The 18,353-nt window shown below is 40.7% G+C and overlaps 1 protein-coding gene across 2 annotated transcripts in view; it reads right to left on the bottom strand.

Annotated features, from left to right (window-relative positions):
- The window catches only part of BTAF1 (B-TFIID TATA-box binding protein associated factor 1), a 47,310-nt gene extending 36,775 nt beyond the window's left edge, over positions 1 to 10,535 (bottom strand). The window contains exons 1-3 of one of the 2 annotated variants that reach the window (XM_040605636.1): positions 10,187 to 10,535; positions 9,621 to 9,773; positions 36 to 159 (exon numbers count right to left, since the gene is read on the bottom strand). In XM_040605636.1, coding sequence (XP_040461570.1) covers positions 36 to 159; positions 9,621 to 9,667 — 171 coding nt within the window. In that variant the 5' untranslated portion in view covers positions 9,668 to 9,773; positions 10,187 to 10,535. The remainder of the gene's footprint in view (positions 1 to 35; positions 160 to 9,620; positions 9,774 to 10,186) is intronic. The other variant, XM_040605637.1, reaches the window with a different exon arrangement.
- Positions 10,536 to 18,353: the final 7,818 nt, after the last annotated feature.

Raw genomic sequence — 18,353 nt, 5'->3', positions numbered from 1 at the left:
AACATTAAAGTACTAGGGAGAGGGAAGATGCTTACTTTAGATAAGAGATTATTCAGTTCATGAGGATGCAGTTTCACTACTTCCCCGAGTTGCTGTGCAGCTGCTTTTCTTGTTACTGGTGTTGTACCGGTGTCCAGTAAAATAAAGAGACGATCAAGCCTAAATATGATTGACAAAACCCAAAAATGTTATGCTATTCACAGTTCAGCTGCTCATTTCTATTAATACTCCCCACATTTTTCAGTTTATCTAATGCAAACGGAAGAAATGTTTGCCTCAAGACTGTCAATTGACAGGGTGACAAACATACTTTCCTCCGAAGAGTACCCATAGTTGTTCTAAAGCACACTTAATTCGGCAAGCAAAAAAATTAACAGAGAAACTGTTAGAAGCATTACTTTAAAAAAATCTGCAGTTACAAGAGAAAATTAAATTGCTCCCTCTTTTTTCCATGATAGAACATTTTCAATCTTGAAAAATAAATACTGTTACACTGTAAATTATCTTCACCAAATTGTGTCTGATACAGAAAACAAAAGGCTCAACTGCTTATATTATGCATTATCACTTGAAATATATTGAAATATTGAAAACATAGCCTGTGATCTATATCAAACTCTGCTTTTCCAAGACACCATAAATGTTTACTTCTCATATATTTTCTCCCTAACTACCTGGAATATATAAAACCAAACCTGTTGTTGTATTTACAGCTCTGAAATAATTCAATACCTCTGGCCTTCCCATGAAACACAGGAATTTAACCAGCAAATGTGTTTTCACAGCAACTCTGTATTTAGTGAGAGACCCTGATCATGTATTTTCATCATAGTTTATTTCTTGTTTAGAGGAGTTACTTGATGAAAAAGTCATCATATTTAAAAAGCAATCAAAATAGAGACTACCTAGATAATCAAATCAATGATGGAAGTAACAAACGTTCATTATTCCCTCCACTGTAAGTGGGACAGTTAGAACTCTCCTTACAGCGTGCCTAGTTTATCCAGTAGTTACCGGGCAATGTGAGGTTATTACTGAATGTAAGTCCATAATCTGTCCATGTAGTACAGTCAATTTTCCTTTCTAGCCTTAATCATAAGAATACTCCTCCAAATATTGCAACAATATGAAGCTAGAATTTATACAGTAGTGAAGCTCACCTAGATTAGCCTAACAAAATAAGGATTACAGGTACCCTGAACTACTCCCCTTCCTCATAAACATGTACCCTAGGTTTGAGTAATTACAGGGTAATTACAGGAAAGGACAAATGTTTTGCTTGTTAGTCTGTTGCTACTAATTACATTTCACCAAAACTGCCTTTAACATTAGCTCCAATAATTAAAAAAAAAAGACACCTCTTTCCAACATCACTGGATTTTGTACTTTGACACACTTAAATAGCACTTCCTCCTGAGAATATCTTATCATGTGTCACAATGCATTAGAAACAGCAGCGCTACAGAACCAAAGCAATAATGTCACAGAAATACAGTTCCAAAACCCAAATGTTCTCACAACTGGATGTATTAGGTTAAATACCCATTAGACTAAAAAAATTTCTAACAAAGTATCTCAATTCATTCTAGCATTTTAGACACACTGATATTGCCAGCTTTGAAACAACTCTCTTCCTACTACTAAAACAGATGAGCCCGTTTCAATTTCTGTACATAAAACTGGAGTTTCAATTGCTATGATGTACTAGTTAGCAAATTAACTTACATAAAAATGAAACCCCAAACATATCTAAACCACCACTTTTGTGTGATTAGACCGTCAAGGAGGAAAGCAAAAACTTTACAGATGCAATTCTTCTAAATCACTGATAGTGAACTAGTCAGGAGGAACATACCACGTATTTATTTACCAGTATTTTTTCCTTCTACATTTGACAGTAATAACCCAACCTGATTTGCAGCACTCTGTATTATTCAGTACAAAATATGCTAGCTTGCAGAGCAAGCACAGCTTGCTCTAACTTGCTTGTTCTCACCCCTTTCATTCTTCATCTCTGTGAAACTTCAGTGTTCCATACTCAAGAAGTTTGCTATTTAGCACCACCCACTCCTTTAACTATCGAAGTATCTTTTTTTCCATCTCCAAAATCAAGCAGAATGTGCAACTCAGACCACTTCCTCAGCTAGAACTCTTCATGTGCAAAACAGGAGGAAACCACTATGACTGCCTACCCTCAAAAAAACCCCAGTTCAATTCCAATCTTAGTTACAACACTAGATCTTCACTCCTAAACCCCACAACTTTTTGAAGCTGTGTTACTTACAAAATACAGTTCATTGTTGGTTTTGACTTTTTTAACCTGCAGTATGCTTGGTTTATAGTTTGTGATTTTTAATTGTAATATGCTTAACTTGCATACAAATGCAAAATAAAACAAAAAAAATCTTTCTATTGTCTCACATCACTATAGGAAGGTTTCAGCATTCTACCCCAGCAAAATAAACGGAAACAGGATTAGCAAATACAGCTAACAGTATCTGACCAACAGTACTCCTAGTCACGCTAATCATTCTTTCTTTCCCTCCCCCAGATGCCTCAATGTACAGTTCTCAAACAGTTAGCATTTTGGAGCTATTCCTCCTAAGATTCTTAAATTAAGTTCTGGTGTTGCTGCAGCAGAGTATGGCAGAGCCTGAATTCTCCTGCTCTAGTTGGAAGGGTAACACTGAGAAAATTGTCACTGATCAGCGGCGCTAGTTCTTCTACAATTAAGGTTTTCCTTCTTAGTTACATTAAGAATGAAAAAATACTAAAAATTCTAAACAAGTTAATTTTGAGGACCTGCAGTTTGGAATCAAACTTCCCCAGTTCTGACAATATTTTCATTCTCAGAATAAACTAACAGCCAACCTCTAAACTAGTTATTGAAACCAAAGAGAACTAAGTTTTCTTATGGCAGGTGGTTCTCTGCCTCTCATGCTAGACAGTGCTGCACGGAGAGCACTGCATAGCTCACATCATTCACCCATGTAACACAAGTCTGAATCAGTGTGGTAGAATGCTCTACAATGCGGATAATTTTTAATTATTTTATGAAAGAGTTTAATACAGGCTGTCAGCAAAGTTGTTCTAAGCATATGGAAGACAAGTGAACAAGAAATACAGGAAGTACTGGGGGAAGAAAACATATCAGAAAGAAAATCGAAGAGATTCCTGGATTGTTACGAAAAATCTAAATACCAACAAATACTAAAAATTAAATCTCTCTAAAATTTTTTTCCTGCACATTAGCCATAATCAGAACTTAAAAATATAAAGTTCTTCACTTTTAACTCATAAGCAATTGTTTAAATAATCCTTCTGGCTGTCATGTTTGAATCCTGAGTCAACCGCATCTCACTGACAGGACAGCAGCCACACACTACCTCTATGTGAACTCATGCCATGTGAGCTTATTACAAAGTACTAACTTGTTTGAAGAGGTGGATGCCTTTTCCCTCTCACTTGAGACATTTGAGATCTACAAGTGTATTAGCAAGACAGAACTTGGAGCAGCAATTCAAAGTTCTTATGAACAGCGTTACATTCAAATTAAGTATTTTTTATTTTAAGAAATACCACATGTGCTTTTACATTGACACAGAGTTCATTAGAAGTGTTTCTGACACAAAGACATCAATTCAGGTGCTTAAGAACAACCATCTTGTAGCCTTTGAGATACCTCAGAATGAGTCATCCACAGGGGGGTCAGCAGACATGACACAGAATGCAGAAGATCCCAGTCACTCTGAAGCACCAAGGACACATTATACCGTCTAAACTGGCACCAGAGACCTAGGCAAGTGAATCCTCCCCACAAATATGCCAAGTCATCAAACCCTGAGCATTTCATTAAAGCACACTAGTTTTGAAAAGACTAAAGCTTGAATTTTTACTTTCAGAACAGAACCACCTGAGAGATACTCAAGAATAATCAGCAGGTCTGTGATCAGGGGGTATCAACTGGAACAGCCATCCCAAATCACACCAGACTTCTACCACTAGACTACTACTACTACAACAATTTTATCTAACAATCCTAAAAAAAAAAAAAAACACTTAGAGAAAGATTGGAGGCAAGAACTCTAAGAATAAACAATTTAATTTGCATTGCTATTAATCTGAATAGTAAGGTTGGCTGTCATAAGGGGGAACATCTCTCTAATCAACACTGTTACGCAGAATGATTATGTATACAGGCTTAGTTCACGTAACTAAAGGGAGTTTTATGAACATAAGCACATAGAAACGGTTATTGACCCCCAGTCACTAAACATAACAAGTCTTTTGCTCTTCTAGTGCATTATCACAGTAAAGATTATAAATAAAAAAAATTTACAAAGGACAATCATGAGAGCAAGTACTTTCAAAAGAGCCACCACAACTAACTCAGGGGCCTCTCCAGGTAGCATGATGATTACACGTTCTAGTCACAGCTTTCCAACCATTTTGCAGATTCAGCATTAAATAAGTTAGATATGACTGTACCCAGGCACAGTTGGCAAACATTGCAACAAATCACCTGTTCTGTTCTTCAGGCTAATCTTCAGTTCTTTGCTGCCTAAGGGTATGTCTCCAAACAGAGGGCTGATCTCCATTTGAAGGGACAGCTACCATAATACTTAAAGTGAACCTTATGGCACTTTTGTGGAAACTTGAAGGGCTTTCAAATCCACATCATCAACTACAGAGGCATTGGAAAGCTAGTAGTGGGATAGTTAATGAACAGGTCAAGATACAGAAGTTACCAACAGTATCTCCAAAATGGTTCCAAAAGACGACATATGCAGCTGGATTGTACGAAGATCCAGACCATTCCCAGCATAAGCATTCTGACTGGATTGGGTCCTCACAGGACTTCAGATGGGGAAACTTTCAATTTCTTGATTTTGATGAGTTGAAGCTTTAAAAGGACAGTGAACTGATGACTGCTGTCAATTAAGTGATGTTTGGACTACTTCTCTGTGTGCACCAGGATGTTTAACTGGCCAGGGAACAGCCTCCGACAGTAAAGGCCAACTGGTGCAGAACAGCTCATAACTATTGTAGCATATCCTCCAACTCACTGAAATTGTGTGACTGTACAGAAAACTTGTGGTGTAGTTCCTAGAACACTCTAATGTCAACCTCTGCCCAGAGCCCTTTGAAAAACTGCTAGCTAGCACCCATCGGAAGGCAAGGAAATACTCTTCGGAGTTCACAGTATAAATCTTGTTTCAACACCCAGAAGCTTCCTTCCAGGCACTATTTCTTAGTACAGAGATAGCCCAGAAACCTAGAAAAGATCACTAAATTAAAATTTAGACATGACAAGGGTTGACACTCACTATGAAATTCAACCTAAGCTCTAATGTAGATGCCTTAGCTTTTCTTGTTGACCTGATAATCCTTTGGTGGTGTTTCATTATTTGGTCAATTCCCAGCTCTGGCAGCTTCACAGCTCAAAAAAACTCAAGCCCCTACTAAAGCACACATAAATTGTTAAACAATCAAGTAAACAACTTTCCAACATACTATCAGCAAGCAAGAGAAAGATCACTGAACAGAATTCAGAACAAAAAAAAAAGTGTGATGATACACAAAGGATGGATAGTGATTTTACTTCTCACAGGTGGGAGCCTGTGGAGTAAGTAGTTATGAAGGTGGGGCTGTGGACAACAGAGAAATCATCTTGTTTCCTACAAAGCAGTGGAAGGGACACCTGGAATGAAACAAGAGCTCCATGACCACACTGTGCACAGTATCATATACTGCATGTGGAAGCTAGCCAAATACTAAAATTAGTATAATTAATTCCATATGGAATGTGTATTTCATACTTTATATGATCCATAGCATTAGGCTGTAGCATTTTTATTTGTAAACTATTACACATAACTACATCCAACAATGAAGCCCAAAAACATATGACCAATTACATTACAAAAACTGTGAGAAAGAACAGGAAGTTAAAAACAGCTGTAAAGACATACTAATACAAGAAGCATATCAACAAGTTATACAGGGGATGCCTTAGTGAGAATTCGAGTTCTGGCTGCTAGAGCAGGTCAGAATTCTTATTGGAGTGCAATCCTGACTTCCATTTCAGCCCATTAAGTGTCAGAGAAATCTTACAGCTCTCTCTCACCTGGGCAGTCATGCACATGCTACTTCTGCTCCCCCCCTCCACGACCCTGTCGGCACACCCTCCCACAAACAGGAACAGGGCAGGCAGTCCACTGTTCTGGTCTCCAAGTTAATGCCATCCAGGAGAGAAGAGTTACACTATTTCCCACCCCCTTTGAGGCAGAACTCCTGTTATCACATTGGTTATACAGTGTCCACCTACCGTGACAGCAGGGGCATATGCCTTCAACTAGTAGTGAAAACATACTTCTTATTCAATTTAACTCTTGCTTTTCATGCAAAAGCAGCCATGAAGTAATAGCTTCCAAACAAGGTAAAAGCTGAATTCTTTCTTTAGAAAGTTTGTGGTAACCCCAAAGGAACATTTCTAAAAGGTGCATAGGGTCCATAAAAGACTTTGGATAATTTTGGTATTCTGCAAGAGCTTCAACCTCCCAATGATGCAGTATTAAACTTGAAATGTTATGCAAGTAATGAGCCAGCCAGGGCAGCCATTTTTCTTGAGAAGTCACAGCCCTACACTTCAAAAGCCCAGAGCAACAAATGAGGACCACATTTTCCAGGAGCTTTACTATCATAGCCTCGTGACATCAGTATTTATAATAAAATAAGATGTAGGTTCCTAATCTACAAATTACCAGTTGTACACAAATCCAAGTAAATGAAAACACCGAAAACTCTAGAAGCCAATTTTGAACTAACTTATACAGATCAAATCAAGAAGAGCTTGCAAGAGCAGCAAGTTATTATGCTCTTCACACTTTCTTAGGGAAGTGTCTTGAAAATACCTTAAAAACAGCTTTTCCCAGGGTATTTAGGGCAACTCAAAGATATACCTATTACATTCAAATTCTTTATTCTTAATGCATCTTACCAGCTTCATTCATTTCATCATATTTGAAAAGCATGTTTGTTCTCCTTGGTGCTGTGAAGGCCCTCAAACATATGAGGAAAGCCAGTAACAGCCTTGGTGTTGGAATAATTATACATGAGATGTCTTTGAACACATTAAAGAAACTTGAAAGAAGTTTTATTAGATATTGAAAGGGACTATCAATACTATTATCTACTGATACTCAATCATTCTGAGTAATCTAGAAGCACTGTCATTTCTTTGGCAGTATCACTTTTTCACCTAAATTATTGCAAAAGATCGCTAGAGTGAGCCATTGTATTTATTAACTTGGATCATACACTTCGTAGGAATGAAGCTGAAGCAAAACTTTTCACTTCCTTTTTTCCTTCTCAGTTCCACTATCAAGAATTATTTTTATTAGCTATGCAAACACTACACTACTTCACATATACTTTTAAGACTAGAGACAGGACATACAGCCTACCAAATTAGCTTGTGCATTCACAGAAGTAGTATCAACCTTCCCACCCACTTATACATACTTCTGGAGGATGGTGTTCATTAGTCTTTTTAGCATAAAACTACCAAAGAGATGAGCATTCTATTCTGCAGCACCTTCTGGTATGAGGTATCTACTGTTCTGCTTTTAGGTCTGTTTTCTAGCATACCATCACAGAAGCGTTATAAAGAAGCAGGTCTTCAGTCTGTGTAACAGCAGAATCTGTTAAAACAGGTAAGTATACAGGTCATGCAGAATAAAATACCAGAACCTCTTTTGTCAATAGAATACAAACAAGTGATAATTATTTTCAAGATCACCTTATTATTGGAAAGCTGCAAATTCTCAATACAATTTTTGAGATACTTCAAAGCATTTCCAATATTTGCTTAGATCTTCCTGAACAGACTAAGGTTTTGAGAAATGTTTTCAATTGACCAAACAGCAGAAACTAAACTTTACTGGCAAAAGCACCACTTGATAATTTACTGGTTTGTAAATGTAAAAAAACACCCTCCCCCTACCTCCAAAAATAGTTCCAATACAGAAGTAATGCTAATGAAGTTTTTCATTCATATCACTGTTTGGTATGCACACAGCAAAAACAATGGGCCTTGGAGAAAGATTAATCCAAACCAATTCCTCCCTCGCTCTCCACACTTACATAGTTAAAATCATTCAATGACAAAGTGTTATGTTGGTCCTTCAAAAGGAAAGTGAACTGCAACTACCTAGAGGAAAAATGCAGATCTCTACAAGTAAGCGGAGCTGGTACAGAATCTGGAACAACTTCGCCTTTAACAGAAACAGTTGTAGTAAGTAAGCATACAAAACAGTTACTTGTAATATGTCTGAAAGGACCTTAGCAATTCTGTGTTCTGAAGTAAAAGGTGAAGACAAGATTTATTTACGAAATCAACACTGGCATTATACCCTCAGTGCTCCTGTGGTCCTGCAGCCAAAAGGTTCATTTGTCAAGAGCTGCTGCGTAACTTAAAAAAGATATGGATGGGTTTTGCCATATCTATTTAAAAAACATGCCTGAGGTGAAATTTACATAGTATCATTTCTTATAGTTTTTGAAACATCAGGGTTCCCCAGAAATAACCAAGATGTTACAACACTCCAAAATGTGTAATTCTTTCACCTATTTTACATGTGGAAATGAAACAATTCTATAGCAACTCACAAGTATTAGAGCACCTTTATTAAAGTTCTGTAACTTGTGTAACATTCTGATCTATACTCTGAAGCAATGTATCACATATGACATTATAAAAACACCAACTCCTTTTAAGTGTTCCATGCTGTAGCTTAGAATGACCCCTATCCAAACCTGAATTTTCTTTTCTGTCAGTTACGAGACCAAAAAGGCATTAGCTACATCTTTACATAGAGCACTACTGCTGTTCACTAAAGCCCTGCAGTTTTACAGAAATACATAAACATTGGTAACTGAATTTGAAACCAACCTTCACAGTGGACACAACAGCTGAAAAGCCGTGTCTTGGCATTCCAGTTAACCCCTGTATCACACATATGTTAACACAGTTATTTAAGCAGACTGCCCCAGACCTAAAGTAGTTAGAATACTACTCTATTTAACATGATGGGTTGCAGTAGTATTTTAACAGTGATAGTAGCCTTGCTGCATCAGTCCTCACTACTCCCACACTTTTATGGGCAGCTTTGGACAAAAACAAAAAGCCCCACAATTAATGTATAACAAGTTGATAAAAAGTATGAGTAGAATAAGATAAAGGGATACTTTGTAGAAACTACAAAGCTCAAACTAAAAACACCTGCTACTAGAAGTCCTAAGAGGTGTACTGCCGCTATAAATTTGTATTAAAAATGGATTTCCATTATAAATGTGCACACCTTTAATTTGCTACATAGAATTATAAACTTTCATACACAGCTTCAGGAATAGAACTTACTTTTGTTATAGCACTTCAAAAGTACAGAGATACTACTAACACATGATTTGAAGCTTATCTATCACAAGGTTAATTTGGACTTATGGTTTCCTTTAAACTACCCTGTAAGGAAGCTTACTATGTCCATTTCACACACACAAAAAAAAGATGGCAGGAATTTGTGCTCATTTTTTAATAAAGCAGCCCTATTAAGACATACCTCTGTATCTGTAAATACTTCAAACGCTGGCACACCCCAGCGCACATGTGTGTAAGCAGATACTATCCAACGTCTTGAGGCAGCGCCAGAACACACTAATCACTTTTCTCCATGGGGGCCTGTTTTATTTCGGTTACTTTACAACTAAGGGCTCTGAAAAGCAAAACGGTTTCTTGCCAGGTTTGGAGACTCTGTATTGCTATCCCCTGTTCCCTAGCAGCTCGATCCGTGGACGGACGGGCCAGCACAACGAAGCTGTTGGATTCAGAGGGCAGCCCGAGACGCCCCAGGCAGAGCCCTGCGGCCCGGGGACGGGAGGGGGCTTCCCCGTGCGCCGGGCACGGGAGCCCCCCCAGGCCAGGAAGCAAACCCCCGCAGCCACCCCCATCCCCACCGAGCCCGCCCACGCCGCCGAGGCCCCCACAGGCTCCCGAGGGGCGAAGGGGTGGAAGCCCAGCACCCCTCTTCACCCCCGCACCCCCCAAAGCCAGGCCACACGGCGGGCCGGGGACTCGGGGCCGCCGCTGCCGGCCCCCCTTCCCTCACCCTTCCCGGCTCCTACCGACCTGGAGACGGCCATGGCCGCCCGGAGCAAGGCCTTGCAGGAGGCGAGCGGCGGGGCAGCGGGCGGGGGGGGCTGGCGCCGCTCTGCCAGGGAGGAGGGCGCGGGGCCTAGCTCGGGCCTCTCGGGCGCCGCACCCGGCCTCGGCCCCGCCGGTGATCCGCGGGGAGCGGCTGAGTACAGCTGTAGCCGACAACGATCAGAGTCTCGCTCCCCCCAGGGGGGCAGCAGCGGCGCGGCCGAGAGCAGTGCACAACCCTCGGAGCGCAAGTTAAAGCTTCTATTCCCCCATCGCCGGGGCGAAGCCTAATGCCTGGTTTTATATGAGCAGCCATCTTGTATTTATTCCCTTCCTCCATGATAGCCGCTTCCTGATTGGCAAGGACGCCCGGCCACAGCCAATGGAGAGAGAGCTTCTAAGAGCGAGGAGGGCGGGCGCACGCAGCGCCCGGACTGAGCAGGACCGGCCATGGAGCCTGGCGAGCCGGCTGGCGGGGGGGGCGCCGGCCTCCAGCGGGGCGTACCATCTGTGCGTCTTGAGGGGGAGGCTCCAAGGAGAGAGCCCCAGTCTCTCACGCCGAGGGGAGAAGAGAGGGCACCGAAACGCGACATACGGGCGTTTTCTTGCCGGCACACCGGGCGGTGGTGCTTCTCCCCTGCCAGCATGACGGCAGAGGGCGGCGGGAACTCGGCGAGCTCACGCAGCGCCCCCCGCTTTGCAGAGGTGCGCTGTCCCTCGGCGTACCCCTGGTGCTGCGGTGCGGACGCTCTGCCCGCAGAGACTACAGCTCCCGGCGTGCAGCGCGCCCAGCGCCGCGCCCCTGCGTGGGGACGCAGCCCCGGCGCCTCTAGGGGCCGGGCCTGGCCGAGCTGGCGACCGGGGGCAGCAGTCGTGCAGGGCCGGTATCTCGGCCTCCCTCCCCCGCAGGGAAGTGAGAGCTCGGGGCCGGTGGCTTCCGTTACTCACAAGGCTTTATTAACGGCAACAGCCCCCGCAGCAGTCAGGGAGCACCTGAGCCGCGGCTCGGCCTAATCACGGCGGCCCCGTTCCTTTCCACTTCCTGTCGCCTCCTTCTCTGAGGCGGCCGGACCGGCCCTGGGCGGCCTGTGGGGCAGAACGGGGCTTGGGGGTGCCCAGGGTTCCCCCGGCTGTTCCCCGCGCCGGGCGGGCTGCTGGGCGCCGTTTCCTTGACGCCTGGGAAAGAAGACCAAGCTTTCCAAGTGCATGCTGTCAGCTTCCGTCAGATGCAGAGAAATATAAATGAAGAAATCAGCTTTCGACTAATCATTTGAATTAATCATCCCAGACCGGGACGTAAATGTAGCTGATGTACATAACCTTTCATGTGATAAGTTGAAAACACAATAATAGATTTTTCTTTCCTGTAAGTGGTGCATAAACTTGCATAAATACATGAATTTGCATAATACTGCATGATAAGAGTTTTCCTTTAAAGCTCATCATGGTGTGTATTTCATACCAAACTTCTCTGTTGGGATTTTTGCTGGCCCCCAGCCTTTCTACGTGATGGTTTCCCTTTCCCTGTGGTAGTTAACTCTTTGTGCATGGGTTCGCTCATTCATTCTTTCCCGTCTTAACATGTGCATACTCCAAATAGACATACTAATGCTGCCTGCATGTTTGCTGTTTTTTTATAGTTCTATAAACAAGACACTGGTGCGTAATACCTCAATTTAGTCTTGTCCACGCAGGTCCAGCCTATACTCCTCTGTAAGGTTTGCCCCAGGTGCCTCTTTCCCATCTGTTCCCTCTCCTTCCTTTGGTGGGAGCTCTGAGGTGACTAGTGACTAAAAGTCGCTAAAGTGGCAACCAAACACCAGCAATATCAATTAGTCCAAGGCCTCTGCATCACACAATGTGGCCGGAGCAAACCACAGACTTCATGTTCAGTGGCAGAGATGTTTTTTGTCACAGTGCTACACTCGATGACCCAGATAACACCTTTTCTCTTCCCTGTCATGGCTCTGATGTAATAACTACCTTTAGATAGCTCAGTATGCCTCCTGTAGCAGAATGCAGCAAAAAATGCAGTGGGTTTAGTTGGAGGCCAAGAGCCTCTTACTGAAGTACTCCGTAACTTATGCACACCTTCCTTGTCTGCAGTCATATGCCATCATGTGTTGCAGCTGCATCTGCCTGGACCCCTGACCCATGATCCAAGGCACATATTTACTCCTGTCCCATGTATGTTCATGTTTTCACATGATGGGCTGCCTGTTGTTTAGACACATGATGGGGAGAAATGGCAGGGAATTGGAGTAGGGAGCAGCAAGCGAGCAGGCTGAGGGTGGGTATATTTTTCTTGCATGTTCAATGCTTTTGTCACAGATGTATAGCAAACATCTCTGATAATCTTTCTGCATTTGTTTAGCCAGGAATCAGCAGCCATCCTGTGCTGCTGTGGGCATTATCGGAATGACCCTCAGGTGCTATTTCCAATTCTAACACCCTATTTCTTCTTAGGTTCCTTAAAAACATTTTGTGCATTGTTTTAATTGCAGTCAAGGCAAAGGGCACATCAAACATGCAATAAAATTTGTTTTGAACAGCTCTGTAGAGGTTATCCTACCTGATAAAAATAAGTGCAGGGAAAATATTGGTGGTAAGCCTTATTCGCTGAGTACCTGCTGAAATGATAATAAACTGCAGTTCAAGCAAAACAGTCTGCAAAAGACAAAGAACGATCTGTTATTTACCTAATAGTAGTCGTTTTGGACTGAAACACAATTCAGTTTCACAATGTATTACTGTATTTTGATGTGACATTTATGTAAAGCACATAGTTACTTAACTATTCACCTGTATCTTCTGCTCAGTCCTTTTCCTACACCCTATGAAAACAAATTCTTCTTTGTCCATGCACCTGTTCACCTGCTTCATAAGTAATACTGATCCTTTTTGCACATTTGTTTTCTTTTGACCCATTTTTCAAGGAGTAGCTGTATATTTTCTCCTTTATTTTTGCATATGTTAAAAGGAGCTCCCCTGCAAATGTGCTGTGTACTAGTGTACTCTCTCAAACCTGTTCCTAAATGAGATAAAACTCAGTAATTCCAGCCAGTTGGTATGTTACGATCATTACTTCCTGCATTGATCTCAATTATTTTTATTTTGTTTTCCTCCTCCTGCCAACTGTTTCCACCTGTGCACTCTTACTGCTTAGTCTGCAGATTCTTAGCGACTGCAGCTTTCCTATTTGATATGTATGCCTACAGAGCTCAGGGAAAAGATGGTGCAGTCTCCAAGTGCTACAGCTGTGCAAATAGTAGATGACAGAGGCACGGTTTTCCTGGTGGAATCCCTGCTGATTAGACCTGACATCCCATCATCTTCTACATGTCCTAGTCTGCTAATTTTATTTTTCCAGTTATTTTTTTTTGTGTCCTGAAGGTTTGTAGATTTGTACTGCTAAGAATCACACCAGTCTGTCTAGTGTAGTTATAACATTCACTAGCTCCCAGTCTAGTAAAAAAAGAATATTTTCATAATAATTTGCACATATTTTGGTGGCTGACTTACTTGATTTTTGAATTCCCTTGGGCATCTTGTCTGAAGAAAATCTAGCCTTAGAAGCTTGTCCTTGCTTAGCAGTTTGTTCAGACAACTTTTCTGCTGGTGTCTTAATCACTATTATTGTTTTGATTATCTGGGGAAAAATTGCTCTGAGATAAATTTATGTGTTATGATCTTATGCAGGTAAATTGCGCAGGTTCTTTGCAACATGTATTTCTTAATGATGCTTTCTGTCCTGAGGTCTGCAAACTAACCAGTTATCTTGTAGACTAATTCTACACTTTAAATTATAGAATACTTTAAAATTCTTATTTATTTTCATATATTTAACTGTTTCTTTCTCAAGTGTTATTGAAGCTTCCTAGTTTTTATTTTATATGTTATCTCTGTAGGTTAGGCCTCTTTTTACCGGTGTCACTAAAATCAGATTTCTGATTCCTGAAGGATTATTTTTTTGCTTGAAGAGTCTCTTGTTTCTTGCTAATTGATACTTTGTATTGCTATTCTGCTTATTTTTTTCTTTAAAGGTGTATTTATTTTTTATCATCTAAGCTTCACTAGTTTCCATGCCAACTCTTACGCTTTAAATTGTCTCATTTTTGCTCCAAGGACATTCTTGACTAGCTGCATAACCTTCTTGAAAGCCTCCTTAAAAAGTGGCAACTTGTACGTGGTCTTCCTTTTAAGTTCTTCACCATAAGTGATGGTGGCTGGAGGGTGGATGCTGACTGATAGCTCTTGTAGTCCAGAAAGCACCTCAGAGAGCGATGAAATGCTGTATTCTGAGAGACAAATCTGTGTGAAGGCACTGCCATGCACAACACAGATTAGCAACATCTGTGAAAAAATTTTTATGTGCTCCAACTTCTCAACATCAAACAGGATTGTAATAACAATCAGTTAGTGAAAATCACCAACATCTAAAAGGTTCCAAATGTCACCAGAGCTGTGTAATTATCTCATTAGATTTCATTACCTCTGATCATTGTACATTTAGGATAATTTTCCTGAATGAGAGGCTCCTGATACGACAAATCAAGAAAACCTGTGATTCTTTTTTGTGTTCTTCTGTTCCCGGGGATTTTGTCTCATGAGATTGCATGTACTTGTTCAGAGGTGGTGCTCCTTGCCCTTCTCCATTATCTCCGTTACAAACAGATATTCTGTACAACTGATCAACCTTGTTGTACAACAACCTTGTTTTTGTTAGCCAAGGTCTGTAATTTCTCCAGCATTTATTCCATGATCCCAAACTTCTCATTTTCAGCTCTACTTTCCACCCTACTTTATGACAGAGGAAGACTTAAACTACTGGTATTCTTTGGATACACTTTATGTATAAAAACTGGAAGTTGCTTAGTTTTGTCTAGCTGTTATCCATGCTCCTGAATTAAATAAATATTTTCTAGTTTGGGGAGTTTATAGTTTCTGTGGCATGTTTTTTAGGAAATGGTATAATCTATCCATTTCATATAGTTGTTCTTTTTTCCGAACAAACTGTTATGTTTACATGTAAATCCTCCCTCTTTTAACCTCTCTCTGCAGGGTGTTATTAATACCTACACCACCTCCTGTGTCAACAAAGTGACTAAAGTATATGTAGAATCACTAAATCTATTTTATGAACTCTGAAGTATTAGGAGATTAACAATAGTAACTCACATGGACAATTGCATCTTAATACTGACATTTAGAATAGCAGAGATCTCCATTTATATACAGAAATCTATATATATGTTAATAATGCATATATACATACATTTATACGTGTGTGTGTATATATAAAAATTAATTTAATATTTCATATCCAGAAAGGAGACTGATGGGGAGAAAAGCTCCTGTCAAGTATCCAAGTGGGCTTTTTTGGATCAAGGTAACAGGTGAAAATGAGCCACAGTTAGAAAAAAAAAGAGAAATGGAAATAATGAGGTGAAGCTCTTCCTATAAATCTGCAAGTCTTTCTACATAGGCCTGTGGAAAAAACACAACATGAAAATAATGAGAAACACATGGAGACCTTTTATTAAGTTCTTCTATTATTTAAGCTTGTGTGGCTTGTAAGGTTTTTTTTCTTTATTTAATTTCAGTAGTCAGATTGTTCTTTTTTCATGAGCTAAGGCAAGAGGGACATTAGCCTGTGCAGTACAAAAAAAAAAAAAAAAAAAAAAAGTGCAAATAATTCCAGTGTGCACAAACTGAATACAAAGAGCATAAATAGAAAAGCACCTCTGTCATCAGGGACATAAGGATTCAGAAACACACTATAATGCTGAACAAACAGGGCCAGAGGTTTCACATCTAGTCCAGCTCTTTCCAAAAGCTGTTCTTTTCAAAGACAGAAAAGAAAGCTAATCTGTAGCCTTCGTCACAAGTTCTGCTACAGTTAATGAGTTCAAATTCGATTAAAAACAAGTCTGGTGGACATATCCTATGCTCTCTGTATGTTTTATTATAACAACTATATTAAATGATAGAAAACAATGTTTTAATTTGTAAACACTGTTTCTCAGAATATAGTTTAGGCCTATTAAAGGTTTCTCATGTGTAGCTTTTGAAAAATCAGAATTTACCATTCACCATATACCAGAATTGCTATTAAAAGCTCCAACATGATGTAGATACCAGGATATGGTGGTCCCATTTTTCATCTGGGGTTCACAGACAAGGATGAATCAGCCATAGCATTCACTTGCCAAAACCAGTTTGTGTTTTCTTCTATGTACTAGGTGCAATCTCAAAGATGGATTGAGATGTGATTAACAAATATCTACAATAGCTTGTACTGTCTTGTCTTCTCCTTAAAGGGTTAATTTTACTGTATAGACTTTTGTTTGATAGTATGACTTGCAAAGTGAAAACTTCTGTTTACGTTGGAAGAGGTCCTTTGAAGAACTGCAGGAGGATCATCCTCATCTGTGCCAACCATTATCTGTCTTGGGGGGCTTTTTCATCTTCCTTCTTACAGAGGCAGTTACTTCAGATCTGTTTGTTACACTTTAATTAATTCATAACTGTTAGTTTTGCTTGATGGGTACAGTAACAGCAACATTATAGTGTGTTTTGATACTGTCCTGAAAGTGTGCAATAAGACAGGTATGTATCGATAATAAACAAATTGGATTTGATTCTCAGATTCCTCAAATGATGCGATTCCTGATACCCAGTAAAAACCTAGCTTGTTTTCAATGTGTGAAACTGATTTGCAGAGTAGTTTCTTCCTTGTCTGAAATTCTTGTTGGATTCTGGAAGGAGTATCTTCAGGATATTATACTACACATAGACTAGATTTAAAGCTTAAAGGGAAGCCTTAATTAGTTTTAAGCTCCCACATGACTTTATTGCAGGATTAGAGGTCTGAGTGCTCCTGTATTTTTTTGATAATTGTTATTTACATCAGCATGGTGCTCGCACAGAGCCGCAGGCACAGCTTAGAAAACCCAGATAAGAAGTTGCCAGGAGCTCCTCCTCTAGCATGTGCCCTCTTTTCATACCCAGTAATCTTTCACCAGCTTTTTATACGTGCGTCTTTTGCACCTTTCTTCCTTCACACTGATAACTCTCCCCCTGACATTTTAATTCTCCCTCCTCCATTTTTCTCTTTGAAAATACTTTTTTGCCTGTCCTCTCCCCTCAATCCTCCCCTTGTCTTCTCATCTCAGGAGGAAGGAGAATCAAGTTGCCTCCTCACCTGGTTCCTTTATGTCATCTGTTTTTTTCTGACTCCCCACAACAAGAAGGAAGGGATCTGCAGGTTTGGTAATTGCTGTCCACTGGAACCAGTAAAGCACAGTCCACTGGCAACTGGAACAATTTAAGAGTCATCCTGGTAAGGAAGCAAGCAGTAGTGCTTGATAACAGCATGGAAGCTGTTGCTTTCTGTTTGCATGCACATTTTAAATAAGCTGCTGTTCACAAGTGGCCAGAGATTCATATCCCCTTGCTGAACCCCAGAGGGGGAACACATTTCTTCTTTCCCAACACTGAGCAGATTCTGAACCACACATGATCTTTGGGCATCTGCATTTCTGGATGCCTCATGTGAGACATCTTAAGAAGGAACTGATCTTCAGAAGATAGCGCTTGGGTCATTTAACTGCTGGTCCTGGCACACTGGTTGTAGTAGTGCACCCCAAATTCAAATTCTTAACACATCACTGATCACTTTTGCACCTGAAAAAGCCTGCAGGTTGCTAGCAGTTACTTTAGATGCAAAAAAACAGGGAAGGATCCTAATCGTACCTGTGGCTCCTTGTAGGTCATTTACTTTTTGCCCCAGCTGAGAGAAAAACAATCACTCGCAAATGTTTCTAGCCCTTTTTTAGCTAAGTGATTGAACTCGATTCTTCACATGCAAAACTGAATTGGCTGTACAGCTGCAGGTTTCTACATGTAAATTTAGTCATATACCTGTGTTCTGCTGGAACTGACCTCTCTTTTTCTCAAATCGTTCCTGGGAATCAGCCTTCTGCATAGAGCTCATCCAAACCTTCTCCCAGCACTTTCCAGGAACCACCCCAACATTTCCTAACTCAGTATCATCATACCTCAGGGCAAGCTAGCCCCATGGCTTCACCACCGGGTAACGATCAGGCTTCCAATTAAATCGTGACTTCAGGACAGCAACAGAAGAAGTCTT

The sequence above is a fragment of the Falco naumanni genome, chromosome 9 (genome assembly GCF_017639655.2).
Source record: "Falco naumanni isolate bFalNau1 chromosome 9, bFalNau1.pat, whole genome shotgun sequence".
Lineage (NCBI taxonomy): Eukaryota > Metazoa > Chordata > Aves > Falconiformes > Falconidae > Falco > Falco naumanni.
The sequence above is the reverse complement of the archived record's forward strand: the minus strand, read 5'-3'. Positions and strand labels throughout refer to the sequence as shown.